Genomic DNA, 24,533 nt, shown 5'->3' with positions numbered 1-24,533 from the left:
TCCAGGCTGGAACGGATCCAAGAGTGGAAGGCCCTCAGGGTTACTCAGAAATAACTGGAGCTTAGCACTCAGGAGCCTTGAGAGGCAGCTCTAAATCCAAGCTGCTCTGGCTTCAACTCAGCATCCCGAGAGCAAGAACTTGCCAGAAGGTTCTTAGGAGATACATACGCTCTGAGAACATTCTTGTCATGACTAGGAAAGGGCCAAAGGGTGCGTGAGAAATGGGTCAGCTTAGTTGGAGCATTCTTTTTTTTCCTTTCTTTGTCCCACGTAGCCCAGGCTGGTCTCAAACTTGCTATGTAGCTAAGGATGGATTTGAATTCTCGTTCCTCCTGCTGCCTGGTTTATGTGGTGCTGGGAATGAAGCCCAGGGCTTGATGGTTGCTAGGCAAGCACTCTATCAATTGATCTGCGTCTCTAGTCCCACAGGAGGACACTTTCCAAAGTCCTGAGTGGTTCTCTCCACGTGGACAGGATGGAGGGAACTGGAACTTCCCACTTCAGCCTTGAACTTGCTTTCATGTATGACCTTGCATCATGTTCCTTAGAAGAATCTCCCTTTGGGGCTGGAGAGATGGTTCAGAGATTAAGAGCACTGACTGCTCTTCCAGAGGTCCTGAGTTCAATTCCCAGCAACCACATGGTGGCTCACAGCCATCTGTAATGAGATCTGGTGCCCTCTTCTGGCATGCAAGCATACATGGAAGGAATGTTGTATACATAATAAATAAATAAATCTTAAAAAAAAAAAAGAATCTCCCTTAGTGTGGGGCAGGAGCTTCTCCATTTCTCTGGAGTCAGTCTTGGAGGGACAGAACTGCCTTTCTTTATAAATCAGAGGAGGATTTATAAATTCCTCTCAATGTGGAATCAACAAACTTTATTCATTCATTCAAATATTTGCTAAGGTCTTACTGACTGAAGCCTTGAGCCAAGTGCGAGGCACTGCTCAATTGTTTCTTTGTAATGATGTACAGAGTCACATAAGGGCGTATTGGTAATGAGGGCTGATGTGAGTGTACAACATAGAGGCATGGCGGGTCAAGAAAGGCTTCCAGGAGCAAGGTTGTTCATACCAAGATAGGAGGGTGGGTCAGTGTGAGCAGAGCAAGGATACGCCATGGGGAAGAGGCCCCTGGAGCAAGGGCTGGGGAGACAGCCTGATGTGCATGTACCCAACAGATGAGATGGAGAGTGGACAGGGTGGTATGGCTGAAGACCAAGATGGACAGTAGAGGCTGGGCGTGTGTTCCTTGTGGATGGAGAACAGGGCAAGACTATCAACACTAGACAACTATCATTGTCCAAGGGCAAGACCATAAGCACCTGCCATGGTCCACGGCCAAGGCCATAAGCACCTGCCATGGTCCATGGCCAAGGCCATAAGCACCTGCCATGGTCCACGGCCAAGACCCTAAGCACCTGCCGTGGTCCATGGCCAAGACTGTCTGCAGATCTCATGCTGGCTGAGTTATGGAGGCTAAAGCTTGATGCTGAGAGTTTGGGGGACCCTGAAGAGATATGGGGAAAAACAGAGTTCTGTATGTGAGACAGATCTTTGGTTTTAGTACTGAGAAGAGATAAAAAGAAAACGCTAGGACTGGGGAAATGGCTCAGCAATGAAGCACGGGCTGCACAAGGTTGGATCCAAGTTTGGAAGTTGACTGATCATTTGGACAGCTCTGCTGAGGGGCTTGTTCAAGAGTAGACATCTCTGAAGCAGAGTGTGGGCTCAAGGGAAATCTCCAGCTCTACACACACACACTCGCGCGCGCGCGCACACACACACATCCACACACACATATATAGAGAGAGAGAGTCTAGGCTGATCTCGAGCTTACTATGTAGCAGAGGATGATCTTGAACTTCTAATCCTTCTACCTCCACCGCCTGAGTGCTGAGAGTAATGTGTGGGCCACCAGAACACTTGCAGACCGTGTGATTATACAAGTGTGTATGTGTGTGAACATGTCCATGTGTACACGTGTGTGTAGAGACCATGGTCAATGTTGGGTGTCATCCTCAATTGCTTTCCACCTTATGTTTGAGGGCCCTCTCACTGAGCCTGGGGTTCACCAACTGGCCAAGTTGGCTAGCACCGAGCTCCAAAGATCTGCCTATCTTTTCCCTGCCGCCCTTTCCCCCAGCAGCAGGGTTCCAGGTGCACACCACTACAGGTTTTTCCCATAGGATCCAACTTGCAAAGCATCTCTCCGACCCACCACACCCATGTTTTTATGAAGCACCGAGGAACAAACGCCACCTGTCTCACATGCTAAGCAAGCTCACTGCCAGCTAAGCCTCTTCTCCGACCCCAATACGACTACCATTCATGCGCCATTGAGTACGGAACCCAGGACCACCACTGAGCTGGGGCCTCTGCTTTGGCTTTTGTGTTTAGGATGAGAGATGTGAGCCTATTGGATGCTAATAGAAATGGGACAGAAGAAAGAGAATGGCTTAAGGGAGCAGAGAGCTGAGAAGGGCTTGCAGAACAGAGCCAGGCCCTAAGTGCAGGTGGGGCTCCCAACAGGTTTGAGAAGCGGGGAGGTGGAAGAGTAGCACGGAGGAGCTGTGGGTTGCTGGTACCCAGAGCAGGGGTCCAGGCCTGTGGCTGTTGTGTGTCTTAACAGTATAGTCAGGTACGGAGATTTGAGGCCTGTGCAGGTTCCCAGATTGTCACTCTGCTGACCCACTGGTCTGAGCGCTGCAGATCACTATCATCAAGCGGTTTTCCCATCTGGTATCTAACCTACTTCTCGCTCCTCTTCCTTCACTAACAAACACACACACACAAGCCTGATGATTCTGGTGAGCAAGCTGGAAAATAGCAAGTCTGTGCATCTGTGAGTGTGCACGCGAGAGTGAGTGGATGTGTAGGCCACAGAGAAACTACTGGTGCTGTTTCCCAGTTGCTATCCACCTTGCGTGTTTGGGTTCTTTTCCTTTTACATTCATCTATCTGTATGTGCAGATGTCTGGGGGAAGAGCACACGTGTGCTGTGGCGCATGTGCAGAGGCTCGATGACTTGGCAGCAAGCACATTCCCCACCCAGCTGTCTTGCCTGGGCCTTTCTTGTTTTTTTGAGATAGGCCATCTTGTTGACTTGAAGCCTGCTAGCCAACATTCCCAAGACATCCGTTAATCTCTGTCTCCACCTTGGGGTTGCACTCCCACATCAATCAGAGCTCTCAGGATGCTGTGTTAGGTCCCTTGGGAGAATTAAGACAAGCAAGTCTGGACTTATCCTCTGACTACTAGCACAGGTGGATACTGGGGAACTTTTTCTATTGAAGGCTAGGATGAAAATACCTTGGGCTTTGGGCTCATGAGTACCATCTTCTCTTCCCACCTCATCTTTTCCTCCTCCTTCTTAACGACGACGCTTTAAATATGTAACAAAAACTGAGCCTGCGATGGCTCGGCTCAGTACTGACCAGGACACCTGAAGAGGTAACATAAAAAGCTGGATGTGGTGGCATGCATCTGTAATCCCAGCACCCCTCTGGGATGGGAGAGGAAGATAGGAAAGCCAGAAGCTTTTAGCCTGGATCAGAAAGCCCAGCAGCAGAACCAAGCCAGCCCCCATCCCGGCAAGTTATTCTCTGACCTCTACATGTGTGCCGTTGCACGTGTGAGTGTATGCGTGTGCATAAAAACATTCCTTTAAAATTTTTGTTTTGTGTGTGTGGGTACATGTATATCTGGGTATCGTGTGTATGTTTGATACTCACAGAGGCCAGAAGAGGCATCAGAACCCCTGGAACTGGAGTTATAATGGTTTCAAAAATCCATTTGGAAACCTGGGAATAGAACCTGGATCTCCTAGAAAAGCAGCCAGTGCTCTTAACCACTGCCCCATCTCTCCAGCCCTTAGAAACTATACCGTCGGAGCTGACCATACAAAACAGGCTGCAGTCAGTCCTAGCTCAAGGGGCCTGATTTCCTGGCTCCTGGCCTACTGTAAAAGGCAGGCGTGTGCTCAGATAGGTGCTAACTGAGATCCAGGATAGCACGTCCAAACTTTGAAAACACAGGCTCTACTGTCAAAGCACTTGTCCCCAGACCCTGTCTAAGCTGCGCGACCTTGGGAAGGGTGGCTGTCCTCTAAGGGCCTCAGTCTCCCCATCTGTAGAGGATAAAGTAGAGGAAACAGTAAAGAAACATATGTTACACGTGAAGCAGGGCGCCTGGAACCTGGAAAGGGCTTCGTAAGTTTTAGCCTTGGACCCCTGGGAGGCCTCATCATAGAAAAGTGAACTTGGCCTGACCCTGAAGAGCAAAAGTGGGTGAGAGAGTGTGAGGGTCAACATCAGGAAGGAGACAGTACAAATCGGGGCTGAGGGAGTTGGTGTTTGAAAGTCCTCTGGAGAACGATAGAAACCTCTTGGATGTACAGACAAGGGGACTCAGAGAGGCCCAGTCCCCAGAGCCTTTCCCCCAAATGCCAAGTTCAGAATTGGCTAGTTGTTTTTTCTGTGTTTGCTCCGTTGTAGGCTGTATTACAAGGTGGATGGGTCCCTCCCCCATGCCTGAGAATGGGGCTGCCACAGCTCCCTCCCTACAGGGCAGGCAGTCACTTCCTAGGAGGGGCTGGCTGGCCAGTAATTCCCAAATGCCAGACATCCCTAAACCCTTCCAAAGGTTCTTAGGACAGCTTAAAGGGGGACTTCGAATCACAGAGAGCCAGGTAACTATGGCAGGAAGAAAGTGGGATCATCCACTAAGAAAGAGGGCTCCATCTGTCTGATCCTGGTCTCAGGCATATCTCAGCTTCCAGCTCCTTATCCTAAGTCTATTAAACAACAGAGTTGTTTAGCCAACGTGTTTCATTTTGATGCTGTACTCAGCAACATCTTGATGATAATTTGACTTTTCCCATATGTCTACCAAGGATAGAACGCAAGGGCTGGAGGGCGAGAGAGACTAGCCCTTTCCACTGTTAAAAACCGTACTGTAAAAGAAGCAAGTTGTGTTAGGTTTCTACACCCACTCTTGTGGGCTGATTGTTATTAGTCACGGCTCTTATCTGGTCAGCTCTGGGGTGAAAGCGGTTACCCCAACAGGTCCGTGAGGCCTTCTGGTGCTCACCAGCCGCTCTGCCGCCTTCTAAACTCTTGGCTTGTATGTGAGCACTCCAGCCATGCTTTTCTATGCGATAGTCCTTCAAATTCACTGCCGAGTCTGATGAACCATGGACATGTGTTTAAGTTGGCTGTAGAAACCACGTACTCTATTCTATTCACATACCTGCCTCCATACATGTGCTTTAAAAATGTTACCTTTTGTTTACTTATTTGCAAGCCTGTGTGTGTGTGATGTGTGTGTACACATGTGTATCACAGAGTGCATATAGAGGTCAAAGGACACCTGTTAGGAATCAGTTCTCTCTCTCCCTCTCTTTCCATCATTGGGGTTCTCAGGACTGAACTCAAGTCCTCCGGCCTGGCACCAAGTACCTTCATCTACTGAGCCATCCATCAAGCCTGTGTGATTTTCATTTTATTTTTATATAATTTGTTTTATGTTCATTGGTGTTTTGGTGTTTTGCCTGCGTGTATAATGTGTGTGAGGGTGTCAGATCCCCTGGAACTAGAGTTACAAACTGTTGTGAGCTGCCATGTGGGTGCGGAGAATTGAACTCAGGACCTCTGGAAGAGCAGCCAGCTTTTAACTGCTGAGCCATCTCTCCAGCCCACACCATGTGGTTCTATATAGTGTGACTTTGTCGTGTAAATTGTGAAAGCAGGACAGATTTGTTTACCTGGTCCATTCTCTAAATCGTGTTTGTGTGTGTGTGTATAGTTTTTCAAGACAGGGTTTCTCAGTGTAGCCCTGGCTGTCTTGGAATTTACTTTGTGGACCACACTGGCCTTAGATTCACAGAGATCCGCCTGCCTCTGCCTGCTGAGTGCTGGGATTAAAGGCGTGCGCCACCATACCCGGCCATGAACATACTTAATGGATTTGTTTATTTTATTTTCTGTGTGAGTGTTTTTCCTGAATGTTTGTATTTGTATCACATGTACACTTGGTGTCCCCAGGGATCAGAACAGGGCATTGGATCTCCTGGAGCTGGGGTTACAGATGGTCGTGAGTCACTTCATGGGTGCTAGGAACCAAACCCAGACCCTTGGAGAAAGCATTGGTGCTCCTAACTGCTCAGTCATCGCTCCAGTCCACTCTTCAGAAACTTTCCTCCCATTTCTGCACAGCATTCTTGTGAAGAACAGAGTCCAGACAGAACCTGCTGAGTCCTCACACAGCTCTAGGAAAATGACAATTGGCTCGTAACTGAATTAGCACTCACTCTCAGTTTATGCTGGGACATGCAGGGTCCTGACATGACTCAGCTGGGAGGTTAAATTGGCTTTGATGGATGACGGGGACCAGCTCACATTCATATTTCTTCTAAGAAATGAATCTACGGACTCAGCAGTTAAGAGCATTTACTGCTCTTCCAAAGACTGGGGCTCAGTTCCTAGCACCGCAATGGAGGCTCACAACTGTCTTTAACTCCAGTCCCAGCACATCCACATCCTCTTCTGTCCTCTGCAGGCATGAGCCACGTTTATTTCATACATGCGGGCAAAACACTCAAACACATGAAGGGAAATAAATAATATTTTGTTAAAATATTATTACACATATAAAAATGAATTACAGGGCTATGCCGATGAGCCAGCGGATAAAGCTGCCTGCTTCAGATCTGATGACCTTTCATTGACTAGGACCTCCGTGGCAGTGGGAGAGTCAGCTCCTGAAAATTGCCCTCTCACTTCCACAAGGACACTGTGACATGCTCATGACCACAGAATTACACACACATAAACATCCCGATATTTAGGGATTAAGAAAATATCCTACAGGCTTTCCTACAGCCAGACCTTATGGAGACATTTTTCTCAACTGAGGTTTCCTCCTCTCAGATGGCTATAATTTGTTTCAAGTTAACATAAAAAACTAACCAGCACAGGGACCTTATATTAGAAACAAAACAAAATAAAAACAGACTAACAAAAACAAATTCCATTGGGGACAGAGCTCAGTTGGTAGAAGACTTGCTTAGTGTGCAAGAAGCAGACATAAACCAGATCCGTGAAACTGGAGTTACAGATGGTTGTGAGCATCGTGTGGATGCTAGGAATCGAACCCTAATCTTCTGCAAGAGCAGCCAGTGCTCTTATTGTCTAGCTGTCTCGGCAGCCCTTCTGCGTCTTCCCTTTAACACCGATGTCTGGTTCCCAGGGTTCTGAAATCTGGATGTAATCAGTCTGGGATTCACCTTGGATTTTGCAGCTCAGGCTGGCCTCAAACTCAGCTATGCAGCTGCGAATGGTTTTGAACTTCTCTGTTTAGATGATTTAAAAAGCATTATGCGTGTGCCTGCACACTGGTGTGATGTGGGGCAGGGGGTGACTTTGTGGAGTTGGTTTTCTTGTTCCACCTTTATGTGGGTCCCAGGCATCACACTGAGATCACTAGACTCCTGGAAAGCACCCTTACCCACTGAACCATCTGGCCAGACAACCTTGAATTTCTGATCTTCCTGCTTCTACTTCCCAAGTGCCCGCACCCATCATGTTGGGTTTGGTTGTTTGCTAATTGTTTTGTTTTTGTTTGATACAGGGTCTCACTATATATCCCTAGCTGCCCAGAACTCACTATGTAGACCAGGCTGGCCTCCAGCTCACGGAGATCCACCTGCCTCTGCCTCTGCCTCCTGAGTGCTGGGACTAAAGGTGTACACCTCTACGCCTGGCTTTGCCAAGTTGTTTTTCATGTGGTGCTTGGGGATCACACACAGGCTTCCCGCATTGTGGGCAGGTACTCTCCTGACTGAACTCCAGCCCCAGATCCATCTTGGTTTTCTAGACCTTCCTTGTGGGATAGCTTCTTCCTAGGCCTGGGGGTTTGTGTTGGGAGCCTGGACTGTACCTGGTGTCCAGTCCTGGGATGCTCTTTCTCTTGCTCTTGTTAACATGACCTGTCAAGTTATCAGCTGCAGAAGAGACCTCAGGTCTGGACCTCCCTCTTTGGTACAGAGAGCTGCTTTCTGGAACACGTGACTCTTTAAGGTTCTGTTCAGAGACGGGAGCACCTGGCTCCTGCCTCCGGCATGTGCGGAAAAGGAGGCCGTGGCACTGACCAGGACTGGATGAAATACCTAAAAGTCTTTTTTCCAACTCAGAGGTTTTCTTTCCACTTGACCTGTTTCTCTAACTCTAAGCCAACTGTGGCATAAAGGTTGCTTTGCAGTGATTTGTTTGGGATTACATGAACCATTCCATCAGGCAACCACAAGCTTGTAAGCCTGGCTTCGACCAGAGACTTTAGAAATAGCCTGTGTCTTTATTCAACTTTGAAAATATTTAAGCAATGGGGTTAGAGAAAGTTCAAATTTACACAAAAATAGTGTGTATTAGAATGCACCTCCATGTACCCATCACCCAGTTTTCAACTATTACCAATTAGCTCATGGCCAATCTCGAGGTCCCCCACACCCTGCTCCAGACATATTCCCAGGTCATATTAGCCAGGTCATATGCTCCGGGTCCTCTAACGCAAGTCCCAACCACCACATCATTCCACCTGCAGATGCTTGAGTATTTGTCTCTAAAGAATGAGGTCACCTTCTATAAGAATTTTTTAGATTGATTTGTTATTATTGTATGTGTATTGCTATATGCACATATATACTTGGTGCCTGTTGAGTTGAGAGCATCAGATCCCCTGGAACTGGAGTTGTGGACGGTTGTGAGCCATCCTGTGAGTGCTGGGAATCAAACACAGGTCCTGTAGCAAGAGCAGCAAGTGCTCTTAACTGCTGAGCCGTCTCTCCAACCTGAGGTCACCTTCTTTTTCTTTTTTTTAAATAAATTTATTTATTTATTATTTTACACCCCAGCCACAATTTTCCCATCCTCCTCTCTCCCCAGAGCCTAGGTCCTCTGCAAGAGGAGCAAGAACCCTTCAGCCGAGCCATCTTTCTAGTCCCAGACTAGTTTTGGGCAGTCTTAGGAACTAAGGTGTCACTGCATTGTAGTAACTAAAGAGCCCAGGTCACTAGCAAATGCCACATTTTCATTCCTCTTCATGTCTCCCAGGAATGGCTCATTTCCTGAAATTTCTTATAAAGTGCAAGTTTTGTTAGAAATAGTAGTCTTTTGGTGCTCCGTGGCAAATATATCTCCTGGTACATCACTTTCCTTTGAGCTTGGTCAATATCTATCCCCAAACAAAAATAAAACACAAGATGAGGGCTGGAGAAATGGCTAAAGCGTGGGCTGCTCTTCTGAGGACTTGAGTTTGGGTCCCAGAGCTTACATGGGGCTCAAATCATCTGGAATCCGAGATCCAGGGGCTCCAATGCCCTCCTCAGGTCTTTGGGGGCACTGCATGCATGCCATGCACAGGCAAACCTGCATACACATAATCTAAAAATAAATCTTTAAAAACAACAAGGGCTGGATGGTGGTGACGCACGCCATTAATCCCAGCACCTGGGAAGCAGAGGCAGGCAGATCTCTATGAGTTCGAGGCCAGCCTGGTCTACAGAGCGAGTTCCAGGACAGCCAGGGCTACACAGAGAAATCGTTTGGTCTCACTCCCCAGTGCTGGGATTACAAGCTTACACCTCCACACCTGTGGCTATTTCTGTGGCTACTGAGGACTGAATTCAGGTCTATGCTTATGCAGCAAGTACTTTATCCACAAAACTGTCTCCCCCGCCAAAAGAAATACTTTCTGTCTGGGGACATTTACCTTGTTCCTAGAAAACTCGTGAAACACTTATGAGGAACCAGCCCTCAGTAACAAGGTTCCAATTGAAACTTAAAAAAATAAAACAACCCAATTTTATTTATTTTAATTAATTAATTTATTTATTAAAGATTTCTGCCTCCTCCCTGCCACCGCCTCCCATTTCCCTCCTCCTCCCCCAACCAACTCCCCCTCTCTTGTCAGCCCTAAGAGCAATCAGGGTTTCTTGCCCTGTGGGAAGTCCAAGGACCTCCTACCTCCTTTCAGGTCTAGTAAGGTGAGCATCCAAACAGCCTAGGCTCCCACAAAGCCAGTACGTGCAGTAGGATCAAAACCCAGTGCCATTGTTCTTGACTTCTCAGCAGTTCTCATTGTCCGCTATGTTCAACGAGTCCGGTTTTATCCCATGCTTATTCAGGCCCAGTCCATCTGGCCTTGGTGAGTTCTCGATAGATCATCCCCATTGTCTCAGTGTGTGGTTGCACCCCTCGCGGTCCTGAGTTCCTTGCTCGTGCTCTCTCTCCTTCTGCTCCTGATTTGGACCTTGGGATTTCGGTCCGGTGCTCCAATGTGGGTCTCTGTCTCTGTCTCCTTTCATCGCCAATTTTATTACTATAATAATATCCTAATATTGTCTTATTTAAGTCCTAAATTATTTTCAATGTATAGAGCTGTTCAACCATCATATCCTATTGTTAAAATACCTCTGTCACCCCAGAATGATTCTTCATGCCTGTCTGTTATCATTTTGTCCTTAGCATGACAACCTCATCAGTGTGAGGACAGGCAGGCAGCATCCCTAAGAGATCACCTGCTTGTGAATTCAGGGCCAATGTCTCCAACAGTATGTGTGCCCTGGCTTGTGTCTACTTAGGTGACAACATTTTTCCGGAGGAGACACACAGACACATCTTCTTACCCCAGATGGGACGCTCATGACAGACTAAAGTACAAATATTGGTGAACTGTAGGTTTTATTGGGGTTACTTATAGGAATACTTACAGGGTTACTTCCTGGAGTGGACAAGACTCAAAGACAGCTGTATCACCAAAGCCCACCCAGCATGGGCGACAGCTCAAAAAGCTGGGGATCTGGAGCTCACTGTACAGTCTGCAGCAGCTCAACAGGATGGAGAGTGTCCTTTGCAAGTGACTCAATCCATCTAAACCTCTTCCAGGCAGCTCAGCTGGTTCCTGTCTCTTTCAGGTAGCTTGGTTCATCTGAGAGTCTTCTTTGCGGCTCAACCCTGCTCCTCTGAGAGGGAGGGACTCTCAGCCTTTACTGCTTACTCTAGCAGGCAGGGGTCTAGTGAGTCTGGTCACCTTTAGGGACTTTATGAAGCTATTGTGAGTAGTTTGCCTTCCTTTTTAAGGAGCTTCCTGCAGGATGACACGCTAGAAGTGCTGTGCAGCGCTCACTGGGGAGACCTGAGACAGGCCTCCTCCTGAGAGTCCCAGCCGTGCTGAGCCCCGTTCTTACCTCTTCCAGGTGGATAAAATTCGAAGAAAAGGTGGAGGAAGGAGGAGAACGCTGGAGCAAGCCCCACGTGTCCACACTGTCCCTGCACAGCCTCTTCGAGCTCCGCACCTGCCTGCAGACGGGGACAGTGCTGCTGGACCTGGACAGCGGCTCCCTGCCACAGATCATAGGTGAGGCCAGGGCATCTCTGCTGTGGTCCCCACAAATGAGGCAATTCCCCCTGTCTCGTGCCCACCTGAAAGTCCATATGACTGGCCAATTCAACCCTTGCCTGATTCTGCAGAGATGAGTTTGATTCTGAAGCTCTCTAGACAGTGTCCTAGATGCCCTGATTTCCACACTGCACAGACCACCAGCCACTAGGTGAAGAGCATCCTTGAAGTGTGGTTCAGCAAGGCAGCAGACAGGAGAGGGGCTCCTTGAATGGGCAGAGGTTACTGTTGACATGGCAACTTGTTTCTTTTCAGAGGAAATGGGCCATCTTTCTTCTTTAGCAAACTAACCCCCGCTAAATTGAGTGTCAAAAGAGAAGGTGGCTTGCCTCTTGTCCCTAAACATCTCTGTGATTTTTATTCTATATAGTGCATTCGGTTTGGCTATAACTATTTCTTCTCTAAAAGAGAATTCATGTGCCTTTGACACAGCGTCCTGGCACACTTATAGGTTTTATTTCATGCATGCTTCACAACAGGGATGGAAAGAGCATAGACTTCTGTCCACACATGCACACAGCTAGAGATATACATATACATATATACACTTTATACATGGGGGTGGCAGTCCTAACAGTCAGTGGCAAAGCCACAGAACTACCTTCACGTCCCAGATCTTTTTGCTCGTATTCAGTCCCCAGGGAAGAATCCAGACCCCAAAGCCCTGGGCTTTTTCTGCGCACATGGGCCTGACCTGTTTATTTCTCTTCCAGATGATGTCATTGAGAAGCAGATAGAGGATGGGCTTCTGCGACCAGAGCTCCGGGAAAGGGTCAGCTACGTGCTCCTGAGGAAGCATCGTCACCAAACCAAGAAGCCCATCCACCGCTCCCTTGCAGACATTGGGAAGTCGGTGTCCACTACAAGTGAGTAGGCTATTCGCAGGTGGGCACAGGGCATGTGGCCAGGACAGCCTACCTCAGTGGCCGGAAGTCTCTGACTTCATGATCCTGAAGATATTCTGAGGTTCTGGGGCTCCCCCAGCTTCTTTCTCTGGGAGGCCTGGGGCGGGAGCAGCCACACTCTGTTGTCCCTGACACCAGAGCACAGCAGGTCCTGCACATGGTAATGACTTCAGTCCTTGAAAGGTGTCCTAATGCCTAGACCCCACCCAGGAGCTCTGGATTCTGGTGGTCTGGAGAGCATCCTGGGAAAGAGAAACAGATTAGAACCTTCCCAGAGACCCACACAGCACCAGGGAATGCCTATAGGGTTGGCTGGGTTTTCCACTAAGCCCCACCCGCAAGAGAAGCCAGGACTCCCCCATAGAAAACAGAACACATGGGCTGGAGAGATGGCTCAGTGGTTAAGAGCGCAGGCTGCTCTTCCAGAGGTCCTGAGTTCAATTCCCAGCAACCATATGGTGGCTCACAACCATCTGTAATGAGATCTGGAATCCTCTTCTGGCACGGGGGCATACATGGAGGCAGAATGTTGTATACATGAGAAAAGTAAACAAATCTTTAAAAGAAAACAGAACACATGAAGGTGTGGGAGCATTGAGGTCACCTCGAGTGTGCCAGGGCTTGTATACCTGGCTTCTAGTGTCATTAAGACCAGCAAAGCCTGGGGCCATCTGGGGAAAGCAGACTGTGCACTCTAGAAGACTGTTCACATTGGCTCAGTATTTGAGAAGTCTGAGGGCCCTACCCCTGGTCGGCCCAGAAGACAACCATAGAAGCCAGCGAGTGACAGAATCGGAGAGAAAGGCAGATAGCCTGTTGCACCCAGTGTTGATTTAATTAACTGTGGATTCTATCTCCCTTTCCACTGTATAAATATTTACCTGGATCTTCTAGAAATTCAGCCAGGGCTCTGAATCACTGAGCTATCTCTCCAGCCCCATTCCCAGGTAATCTATCCACCCTATTCTCTAAGCATTGTTCTTGGAAGGGAAGCTATGTCTTGTAGCAGCTTTGTTTAGTCTCAAGTAGCTACATAGCCACTGGGCTAACCAGAGAGGCTGTAGCAGCGAGGACACTGGAACCATGTGCCTTCTCCTCCCTCTTCCAGATCGCAGCTCTGCCAGGAGCCCCTCGGCAGGCCCAGCTCTGCACCGTTCCACTGAGGACCTGAGGATTCGGCACAACACCAGCTACGGACATCTGTGTGAGTGTTCTCTGTTGAGCACTGGCTGTGACAGCTATAGAATGTCCACATATCCACAGGTGGAGAAGGTAGAGCCCAGTGTCCACAAATCCACAGGTGGAGAAGGTAGAGCCCAGTGTCCACAAATCCACAGGTGGAGAAGGTAGAGCCCAGTGTCCACAAATCCACAGGTGGAGAAGGTAGAGCCCAGTGTCCACATATCCACAGGTGGAGAAGGTAGAGCCCAGTGTCCACATATCCATGGGTGGAGAAGGTAGAGCCCAGTGTCCACATATCCACAGGTGGAGAAGGTAGAGCCCAGTGTCCACATATCCATGGGTGGAGAAGGTAGAGCCCAGTGTCCACAAATCCACAGGTGGAGAAGGTAGAGCCCAGTGTCCACATATCCACGGGTGGAGAAGGTAGAGCCCAGTGTCCACATATCCATGGGTGGAGAAGGTAGAGCCCAGTGTCCACATATGCACAGGTGGAGAAGGTAGAGCCCAGTGTCCACATATCCACGGGTGGAGAAGGTAGAGCCCAGTGTCCACATATCCACAGGTGGAGAAGGTAGAGCCCAGTGTCCACATATCCATGGGTGGAGAAGGTAGAGCCCAGGATCTAGCCTGCTTAAGACACCACCAGGAGAAACCAGATTTCCCCTGAAATCTAGGCCTGCCCCGATTTACAGCTATAGTATTCCTTGCTGGACAAGGAGCTCAGCCCAGCCCTGGCATCTCAGCACTGATCTCATGTCCTGGGCACATTGATCTCAGTCAAAACTCTTCTTCGCACTAGCGCAACCATTCGGGTCTTCTGGTGAGGAGCCTTCCTAGCAGTGGTATTAAAGGCAGGCCCCTGAGGCTGGAGGCGCAGCTCGGGAGTAGAGAGCTTGCCTAGCGTGTTTGAGCCTCAGCAACACAAAACCGCAAGCAAAATGAGATAGGAACCTGGCTGGGTGCAGCGGCTGAGGCAGAAGGATTGCCACAAGATCAAGGGCAGCCTGGTTTTCACAGTGAATTCCAGGTCAACCCAGGCCACAGAGTGAGACGCTGTCTCAAAACAAAACAAACATCCACCCAACTCCTTTGCCAAAGGGCACCCAAGACACCCTTCATCATGACAGAGATGAAACATGAGCCTGGGCAGTAGCAGGTCAAAGGTCACAGACGGGCTAGGAACAGTCAGGTGAGCTATGAGCACAGTGCTCATAGCTCTGGGGTTGAAAGCAGGAGGATTGAGAGTTTGAATTTCTCTGTCTCTCTCTTACCCACACACACACATACACACACAGAGAAAGAGAGAGACACACACACACACATACACACAGAGAGAGAGACACACACACACACACACACACAGAGACAGAGACAGAGAGAACCCACCATTGTCTCTTTGCAGCAGGTGCTTGCCTGGTTTAGTCTTTCCCCTGCTGTCCTAATGTTTGATTCCTCTCAGTACCCATCACCTACTCCTGGCCTTGTTATTCTTATGTGGCCGACAGGGGGCAGTGGTCAGCAGGCAGAAAGTCGCTTTGGAAAGAGTCCTGTGTACTGAGACCCTCTTGTTCAGCGATGTTTAGTGGCACTCTCAGACAGGAGGTGTGAGGAAGTGATCATGGCTTTGTATGAACTGGATCGTATGTAGCCCAAGTACACAGGGAGCCCAGAGCCCAGATGACAGTGGGGACCCTCAGAGAGGAGACATGCAACTGAGCCTAAGAGAACAGAAGAGACAACCACCCTCTCGTTAGAACATCTTGTTATGGAGTGAGCCCAAAGGTCAGTGTGAAATAAAGCTAGGGTTGGATCCAGGGGCTTCTAGAAATACGGGGAAAATTCTAGACCCAGGACACAAACAGCAGTTGATGGGAATTGATGTTGAGGAAAAAATATCACTCCGTTAACCAAGAGCATAAGGTTCAAAGATCAGACAAGAGGAGACCTGGTGCATTTAGTGGGAAATCCAAAGCCATTCCTCAGAAGGTAAGGGGCACCCTGGAGATCTGGAAACAGGTGTGCGCTAGCGTCAGGTTTCTGTCTGAAAAAGAATGAAGAGGCCAGACCTGCCTTCAGGAGGAGAGGGAAAGATGGAAGTAGGCTACAACAGCTGGTGGAAAGAGGGAGGGAAGGGTAAGGGAAGAGCCCAGACTCCCTCCCAGGGCGTCAAGGGGCCAGTGGTGGGCTGGAGGGAGTGCTGAGCAGAACAAGGTCTGGGGGGAATTTGGTGGAAGACAACGAGCTGGGGTACCAGATGGGGGTGCTCCAAGGTTCTGAAGCTCAAGAGAGATGGAACTTGAGATGCATTGTGAGTGTCATCTCACACACACACTCACACATGCACGCGCACACACATGCAGACACACGCGCGTGCACACACACAGAAGAAGCAATAGGAGTGGCTGTGACTGATGGTGATGAAGTGTGAGATGCTTATCAGGGAATAATGACAAAAACAACCCCAAGGAGAAACAAGCAGAAGAGGATTCTGGGAAGTGAGCGGAGGAGAGCAGTGTTCGAGAAGCAAGGCCGGCCACAGGTCCAAAGCCAAGCAATCAGGACTGCACATGCCCACTGGACTACACTGCTCACGGGAAATGGGAATGGCTTCCCGAGGAAGGGGCTCTTGGCAGTTCCTGTGTTGTCTCTGTCTCCCCATGGACTCTGCCAACCTGTTTTTAAAATCTCCAGGAGGCTATAGACGAAGCTGGTCTCTTCATCAAATTTCAGGCTAGTGGTGCCTGGTACCTAATCTGAAAATACATCTCTATGTGTCTTCCCATCTGAGCCCGGCACAATGCTGTACCTGGAGTAGACATCGCAGTGAGGGCTAAGAAGGTGGGCTCGGGGCTAGAGCAATGGCTCAGAAGTTAAGAGCACTGACTGCTCTTCCAGAGGTCCTGAGTTCAATTCTCAGCAACCACATGGTGGCTCACAACCATCTATAATGGGATCAGGTGCCCTCTTCTGGCATGCAGGCAGAACACTGTATACATAATAAATAAAATCTTTTTTAAAAAAGAGAATACCGCTTTAAAAAAATGAGCACTCATTTTTTAAGGAATGAGTGGGTGTAGAGCCGGGAGTCTAACTGCTTATTCAAGCAAGCTGCCCTTGAAGAGAAAGAGAGTGGGGATGACAGCTGACGGAGCTGCAGAGCTGAGGGGAGGGTGCCTTGCTGTAGCTCAGGGCCAAGGACAAAGGACTGGTGTGAGCCTGGCTTCCCCTGATAGGCCTGCTTTCCTGTCTCTCCTAGGTCACGCCCAGAGTAGAAGCATGAACGACATCTTTCACACCCCAAACACAGACCAGGTAGGACAGCGCTGCCCTGGACTCAGAGGTAGGCAGGGAAGGAGGACTTTGGTGTCAAGAGTGGAGAGCCTTGAGAACCTTTCTCTGCAAGGGACCAGATTTCCCCCAGGACTAAGAAGAATGTATAAGTAACCCAGGGACATTTCATCATCAGATAGCTCTGGAGAAGAGAAGTCATAAAGACAGAGGGTGGGACAGTTTGAGCAGAGGACTTTCCATCTGTTTGACTTTGCCCTGAACAGCTGGTAGCCAGTAGGACTGGAGTGAGACCCCCTAAGTGGTCTAGGTTTAAGGTCTAAGAACTGTGAGTTTCCAGGGAGGACCCCTTGTGGGGAACCTGGAAGCACTCTTAGAGACTGGTCCAGAGATCGCTGTGAGTGAGGAAGCAGGGCAAAGGGCAAACAGACCATCAGAACTGACTTCTCTCCACCACCAAAGGTGAAGGCCTAGAGGGAGGTCTTGGCAGCTTACCACTAAGTTCCAGCAAAGGAGGCTGGGGTGGGAGCTGTCCCCGGGCTCTTCTCTGACCCTTAGCTCACACAGCAGTGGAGTATCTTAGGGTCTAGCCAGTGACTGAATCCTACCATCTACGAAGGCATAATTGGTCTTGGGTCAACAAACGTTGAGTCTTGTCATCTACAGAGCTGGAGGGAATATTTGGTCACTTATTTCAGTCTCTTGATAATTTCTGTGGAAATTATGTTCTCTGAGGTGAGAGTAGGAGCATGCCAAATCTTCTTGGGTTGTATTTTCCTCCTGGAGCAGCGGAGAAACAAATTCATGAAGAAGATCCCCAAGGACTCAGAAGCCTCCAATGTGCTTGTGGGCGAGGTGGACTTCCTGGACCAGCCATTCATTGCGTTTGTTCGTCTTGTCCAGTCTGCCATGCTGGGAGGGGTGACAGAAGTGCCTGTCCCCACCAGGTGAGTCACTGAGGAGTGCCCCCACACCTGTGCCCACCAGGTGAGTCACTGAAGAGTGCCCCCAATCTCTTCAGGGAGCCATTCCCCATGCCGGCAGCAAGCAGGGATGTCCTTTAAATTAGTATAGAATGGGGCCAGGTAGTGTGTGTCTTTATTCCCAGCACTCAGCAGACAGCTCTGTGGGTCTGGGGTCAGCCTGCTTTACACAGAGAGCTCCAGGACAGCCAGGGCAACAGCAAGACCCTCACCAAAGAGAAAGAGGTTGGGGGCGCCAGGAGCCAGGAAGGAAGTTGCTGAGAGGTCTGGGCAGCAGTGCAAATGTAAGGATGCCTACGAGAGGCAGAAGCACAAATGTTTCTTCAGCAAATAAAGTAGTAAAAGGAAGATTTTGAGCTGGTGAGCTGATCTGGTGAGCTGGTGAGTTGATCTGGTGAGCCAGTGGGATGATCTGGTGAGCCAGTGAGATGATCTGGTGAGCTGAGCCGGTGAGCTGATCTGATGAGCTGCTGAGCTGAGCTGGTGAGCTGGTGAACTGTTTTGGTGAGCTATCTGGTGAGCTGATCTGGTGAGCTATGAGCTGATCTGGTGAGCTGTGAGTTGATCTGGTGAGCTGTGAGATGAGCTGGTAAGCTGTGAGTTGATCTGGTGAGCTGTGAGCTGATCTGATGGGTAAAGGCGCTTGTCACTAAGCCAGATAATCTGAGTTTAATTCTTGGAGATCACATGATGAAAGGAGAGAACTGAGTCCTGTAAATTGTCTTCTAAACCTCCACATTTGCTGTGGCATGTGTGCCATGGCACATGCATGTGTGTGTGTGTGTGTGTGTGTGTGTGTGTGGCACGTACACACACACTAACTAGCTAAATAAATAAACATAGAAAGGAAGAGCCAGGTATTGCGGCACTTGCCTGCAATCCCAGTACTTGGGAAGTAAAGGTAGGAAGATTCAAAGTCATGCTTGACTACATAAAGAGTTTGAGCCTGGGTTATGGGAGACCCTGTCTCAAAAACGCAAAAATAAACCAGTAATAGGAGGTGAAGCAATGACTCAGTTGCTAATGGTACCTGCTGCTCTTGCAGAGGACCTGAGTTCACTTCCCAGCACCCATGTTAAGTGGCTCAAAATCACCTGTAACTCCAGTTCAGGGGATTCAGTGCCCTCTTCTGGACTCAGCAGGCATTGCACTTGGGTGCACATACCTCCCTACAGATATACACATAATTAAATATAATAATGATAATGATTAGTTTTAAAATATTCAGAGGAAGGAAGGTAAAAAGTTAATAATGGAGACATTGAAGGCCAAAGGATTCTTCTCTTCATTTGTTTCTATTTTTCCCTCTTTGTTCTTCCTTCTCCATCTTCTTTGCAGGTTTCTGTTCATTCTTCTAGGACCTTCTGGGAGAGCAAAGTCCTATAATGAGATTGGCCGAGCCATTGCAACCCTCATGGTGGATGATGTAAGTGAGACTATGAAGCAGGCACTGAGTGCTCATAGCTGTGGAACTGGCACGGCCTCCCCTACTGCCCAGGATCACCAGCTATCTAACAAGCACAGCTGAGGCCCTGCTGTGCACCAGGGACCTAAGGATCATGAGATTCAGGGAAGAGACCCAGACCCTCTCATGCAGGAGCACTATCTGAGAGGGACAGAGATGATGATGATGATGATGATGATTATATATTATTATAAATGATGAAAATAAAATCAATCATGTATTAGATGCCTGGGGGAACTGAGACACACACTGCAGACAAAAAGCCAAGGGTGAGCAGGGAGCAGGTAGACTAGCAAGATCTTGGGATGCTAGCCTTCTGGATAAGGGAAGTGATGAAGGCTCAGAGAAGCTGAATGGAGGCACAGCAGCGTAAGCTCAGTGTGTGAGCTCCCCGAGGGCAACCCCAGTGAGATGAGCCTGAAGATCCTGCTCCGTCTCCAGACTGGCAGGAGGCTAGAGGTCTTTAAACACAAACAAACCCAGAAAATCTGTCTTTCTGTTACCTGGCCCTCCTAGAGGGAAAGTCTGGGCTCTGAAGAGATTTCCTCATATGCTTGCTCTGTGGAAACAGAAACGCAAGGTCAAAGAACACAACAAAAGTCCTGCAGAGGTGTTACCAGGGTCGGTGTCTAGGCCGAGTGGGTGCACCCAGGCTCGTTGGTTCTTAAAGACTTGAGATAAAGCTGCACAAAGATTTGCAGACGCAGCAGGGAGACTCGATTCAAAGCAAAGCAATAGGACAGGTCGGGCACACCGTCAAGAGTAACAGCAGCACATGAACGAGGGTACTGGGGACCCCCGTTATTGTTGGGGCCTTTGTACGGTATTCAAGAGAAGAGGGATGTATCTGGGTGGATATTTTTTAAATATTTATTATGTATACAATATTCTGTCTGTGTGTGTGCCTGCAGGCCAGAAGAGGGCACCAGACCCCATTACAGATGGTTGTGAGCCACCATGTGGTTGCTGGGAATTGAACTCAGGACCTTTGGAAGAGCAGGCAGTGCTCTTAACCGCTGAGCCATTTCTCCAGCCCCTGGGTGGATATTTTAAGTGACAGATTAAATTGCACAATCATTTTCCCGTCGTGAATGTCCCTTCCCAGAACATGTCTGATTTTGATTATATGCACACCCATCTTTGCATAGGTATAAGTAGAGGAGTCTCCCTAAAAGTTCACTTGGAGGACACGGTTTGACTAATTAAACAAAACCAGTTCAGACTGGATGGATCTCCCTACTTTCCTACCTCCACACAAGGAGAGAACCACAGAGCAGACTCCATCTGTGTTTGGTGGCTGTTAAGGGGAGGAGACAATTCCATCGTTCGGAGTGGAGTGTGCATACGACTCAGGGCACGTGGAGGCCCTACGTGGCTAATAAGCTGCTAGGTGCACGTGCAAAAGGGTGTGTGTGTGTGTGTGTGTAGTATATGCAATAAAGGTCCTAGGCTGCCGAGTGTACTACTAATAGTGAGTGTGCTGGGCGGTGGTGGCGCATGTTTTTAATCCCAGCACTCAGGAGGCAGAGTCAGGCGAATCTCTGTGAGTTCGAGGAGAGCTACAATCTACAGTGAGAGTTCCAGGACAGCCAGGGCTACACAGAGAAACCCTGTCTTGAAAAATAAAAAAATATATAAGAGAGAAAGGAAGGAAGGGAAGGAGGGAGGGAGGAAGGAAGGAAGATAGATAGATAGATAGATAGATAGATAGATAGATAGATAGATAGATAGATAGACAGATAGATAGATAAGCATATTCCCTATGCTTACCCGCCTCTAAAATATTACAGCAACCTGGATTTCAGATCTGAGATGACTGCCTGTTCCAAAAACTGGTTCTTTCCTATTGTCCCCTATTTCCTCTCCTGCCATTTGTCCTTATCTACCCACTGAAACCAAGCTGGCATCTGGAGCAATGACTCCTTTAAACATAGTGGTGATGATCTCACTCCGAGGAAAGGAGAGCTGAGCCCTCTTTCTCTTTCCTCATCCCTCACCAGCTCTTCAGCGACGTGGCGTATAAAGCCCGGAACCGAGAAGACCTCATTGCAGGAATTGATGAATTTCTAGATGAGGTCATTGTCCTTCCCCCTGGAGAATGGGATCCAAACATCAGAATTGAGCCACCCAAGAAAGTTCCCTCGGCTGACAAGAGGTGTGTGCTGAGGATAAGAACAACAGAGGGCGCTCCACATCGGCGGTTTATTCTCTTCCCAAGAAATCGGAAGCCAGCAGGGCCGCCTGTGAACAACCGTAAAGCCGGGCGGGAGTCCGTGTAGGGGGAGGGGTGTCATTGAATTCATGCTGGAATATGTGTGGGCGCATATGTGGAAGCCTGAGGTTGCTGCCCGGGTAATTTTTCTTCATTGCTCTCCACCTTCTGTATTGAGACAGTCTCCCAGTGAACCCAGCGCTGGCAGATTTGCCTAGTCTTATTCGTTCTGGGTTTTCCCTGTGCTGGAATTACAAGTGGCTGGCTTGTCCACCTGACCTGCACATGGCTTCTGGGAATCCCAGTTCTTGTCTTCTTGTTTGTGTGGCAAATGCTTTAATAACTGAGCCATCTCCCCACCTCCGTCTTCACTTCCCCTGCTATTTAAGTTATTAAAGTTTTGTTGTTGTTCTTGGAGGGGAAGGGGACAGTCTTGAGGGGCTGGGTCCTTCCAAGCACTGAGAGCCCTGCTCTTCCCCATCCCCGACTTTCTCTTTCAGGAAATCTGTGTTCTCTTTGGCAGAGCTGGGCCAGATGAACGGCTCTGCGGGCGGAGGCGGTGCCTCGGCTGGCGGAGGTGGCGGTGGCGGAGGGGCAGGAGGCAGCGGGGCCGGCGGAGTGGGCAGTGGAGATGAGGCTGAGATGCCAGCTGTGCATGAAATCGGAGAGGAGCTGATCTGGACCGGAAGGTGCCCGCTCCATGCCCGGCAGAGAGCCTACAGTCTTGAACCCTCTCTTCCTCCGGTCTTGTTAGAGATCCTTCCGCTGCTGTGTGCAGCGCCTTCTAGGGACGGGGTCTGACCACTGCAGTCTTCCCGAACTCTAGCGAAGCCCCTCTTGGGTCTTGAGAAGAGTTGCGCGGGGTGAGAGGAACAGACGGACCCCGCCCATGAGAAAGGAGCCCAAACTCTTCTCTAGACCTCCTTTGGTACCCGTTTCGGAAACAGTGTACCACAAGCAAGATAGTGTAAAACTACTGAAATCCATTTTCACACAGGTAGAAATGGAGAAGTCAGCAGGGAGCAGGGCCATGGTGGACCCTACCTGTAATTCCAGAACTGGGGAGACTGAGGCAGGAGGATTGTTGCAAATTCCAGGCCTGGGTTATAATGTGGGACCCTGTCTCAACCCTGGCCTCTAAAATAAGATGCCAGCAGGGCACCACTGCCTTTGGGATTATAGGCAGAGGCTCCTCGGAGTTCTAATGGCAGCTGAGAGTCTTATGGCTGTCCTTAGCTTGGCAGTTGCTTCCCCCAGTTTTTGTCTGTGTTGTTACATGGCTTTCCGAGACCCTGGGTGGGTGTTCGGGTAGTATTGCCCTGTTTCTCTAACAGCTGACTCAAAGCCCACTCTTCATGACTTCATTGTAACTTAATTATATCAGCCAAAAACTTTTTTGTAGTCTCATGTAACCCAAGCTGACCTCAAGCCTGCTATAGCTGAGGATGACCTTGAACCGACGATGCTCCTAAGCCACCCTCTACTGAGCTGAACTCACAGGCACCGCCATGCTTGGATTATAATCCAGGGCTTCATGCACAGTAGGCAAGCCCTCTACCAACCGAGCTGCATTCCCAACCCGGAGGCTTTCCAAATAGAATCATAGTCACAGCGCCAGGGGCTGAAGGTTTAATGTATCTCTTTAAAAGAAGTACAATCCAATATATAACAGTGTGTTTTAAAATCTTAGCATTATTTAAAGGCTTCGTTTTTCTCTTCTTTGAGGGAAACAAGAGAAAACTGTCCTGGTCTGAGTCCTTTGGCTGCTCCTGGAGTCGCCCGGGTTGACTGAGATTTAGGACAAGGCTCTGTGCGAACAATGACTTTGGGGATAGAGCTGTGGGCTATGCCTTAGTTTCTCACTGTGAAAAGCACTCTGACGAGAGTGATGTAAGGAGGAAGGGTTTGTTCTGGCTTGAAGTTCAGGCTACCTCTCATCACGCTGGGAGAAGTCAAAGCCACAGGAGCTTGAGGGAACCTGTCACATTGCAGCCACACCCAGGCAGTGAAACAGTAAATACGTGTTCTTTCTCATCTGGCTTTTCTCCTTCAGTCCCAGATCTCCTGCCCGGGGAGCAGCCTCTCCCTCAGTCAGGACAAGTCTTCCAGATCAGTTGCCAAAGTCAGGACAACCCTCAGCAGACACACCTAGAAACCCATCTCCCAAATGAGTTTAGAGTCTGTGGAGTTGGCAGCTAACACTCATCATTATGTGTTATACGGGTCGGGCTGGTTAGGGACACCAGGAAGACCATCACAGTGGGATATTCCCATCAGAACATCCTTCTCTTGAACAGTTTGAGTCCAGCTCCAACCTCCCCAGCATGGATGGTGCTGACTGCAAACTTACAAACTGACAAGAGTCATGTCTGATTCTCAGTGCTCTGGTAGAAAAACTGCAATTCCATCCACCCCTGCTCCTCACCCCAGACTCCTTGGGGCCCTTGAGTCACTCCGGCCCCTCCTAGTGTCTGTAGAGGAAAGCCGTCTCCTGCCTGTCTCAAGCAGGTTCTTTGGGGGACTACGCCTGGACGTCAAGCGGAAGCTGCCCTGGTTCCCAAGTGACTTCTATGACGGCTTCCACATCCAGTCCATCTCCGCAGTTCTGTTCATCTACCTGGGCTGTATCACCAATGCCATCACCTTTGGTGGACTTCTGGGGGATGCCACGGACAATTATCAGGTGAGCACGAGCTAGGCACAGACCAGTAAACATCGGTCAAATTTATTGCCACCTGGTAGCCATAAAGAGTTTCAGTTTGTATTCCCAGCACCAAGGTTGCGGGTGCCACCCTGAGTCTGGCCATCACCTTATGTAGCAGGGACAGAAATGACTCAGATACAGCTGTATCACCAAAGCCAACCCCAGTAGGGGTGACGGCACACAAAAGCTGGAAACACTGCACAGCCTGCGGGCAGCTCAACAGGGTGAAGAGTGTCCTTTCTGGGTGGCTCAACTGTCCTGAGCCTCCTGCGGGCAGCTCAGTTTGTCTGAGATTATCACTCAGCAGGCCTTATACTTGATGTCTGCATGGTGTGGGAC

At 49.2% G+C, this 24,533-nt stretch overlaps 1 protein-coding gene across 1 annotated transcript in view; it reads left to right on the top strand.

Moving 5' to 3' along the window:
* The window catches only part of Slc4a5 (solute carrier family 4 member 5), a 68,013-nt gene that overhangs the window by 7,109 nt on the left and 36,371 nt on the right, over nucleotides 1–24,533 (top strand). The window contains exons 3-11 of the mRNA XM_075983734.1: nucleotides 11,253–11,413; nucleotides 12,169–12,321; nucleotides 13,469–13,564; nucleotides 16,799–16,854; nucleotides 17,620–17,777; nucleotides 19,152–19,239; nucleotides 21,279–21,433; nucleotides 21,991–22,179; nucleotides 23,999–24,173. Coding sequence (XP_075839849.1) covers nucleotides 11,253–11,413; nucleotides 12,169–12,321; nucleotides 13,469–13,564; nucleotides 16,799–16,854; nucleotides 17,620–17,777; nucleotides 19,152–19,239; nucleotides 21,279–21,433; nucleotides 21,991–22,179; nucleotides 23,999–24,173 — 1,231 coding nt within the window. The remainder of the gene's footprint in view (nucleotides 1–11,252; nucleotides 11,414–12,168; nucleotides 12,322–13,468; nucleotides 13,565–16,798; nucleotides 16,855–17,619; nucleotides 17,778–19,151; nucleotides 19,240–21,278; nucleotides 21,434–21,990; nucleotides 22,180–23,998; nucleotides 24,174–24,533) is intronic.

This window comes from Microtus pennsylvanicus, chromosome 8 (assembly GCF_037038515.1).
Source record: "Microtus pennsylvanicus isolate mMicPen1 chromosome 8, mMicPen1.hap1, whole genome shotgun sequence".
Lineage (NCBI taxonomy): Eukaryota > Metazoa > Chordata > Mammalia > Rodentia > Cricetidae > Microtus > Microtus pennsylvanicus.
This window is presented reverse-complemented; position numbering and strand designations above follow the sequence as displayed.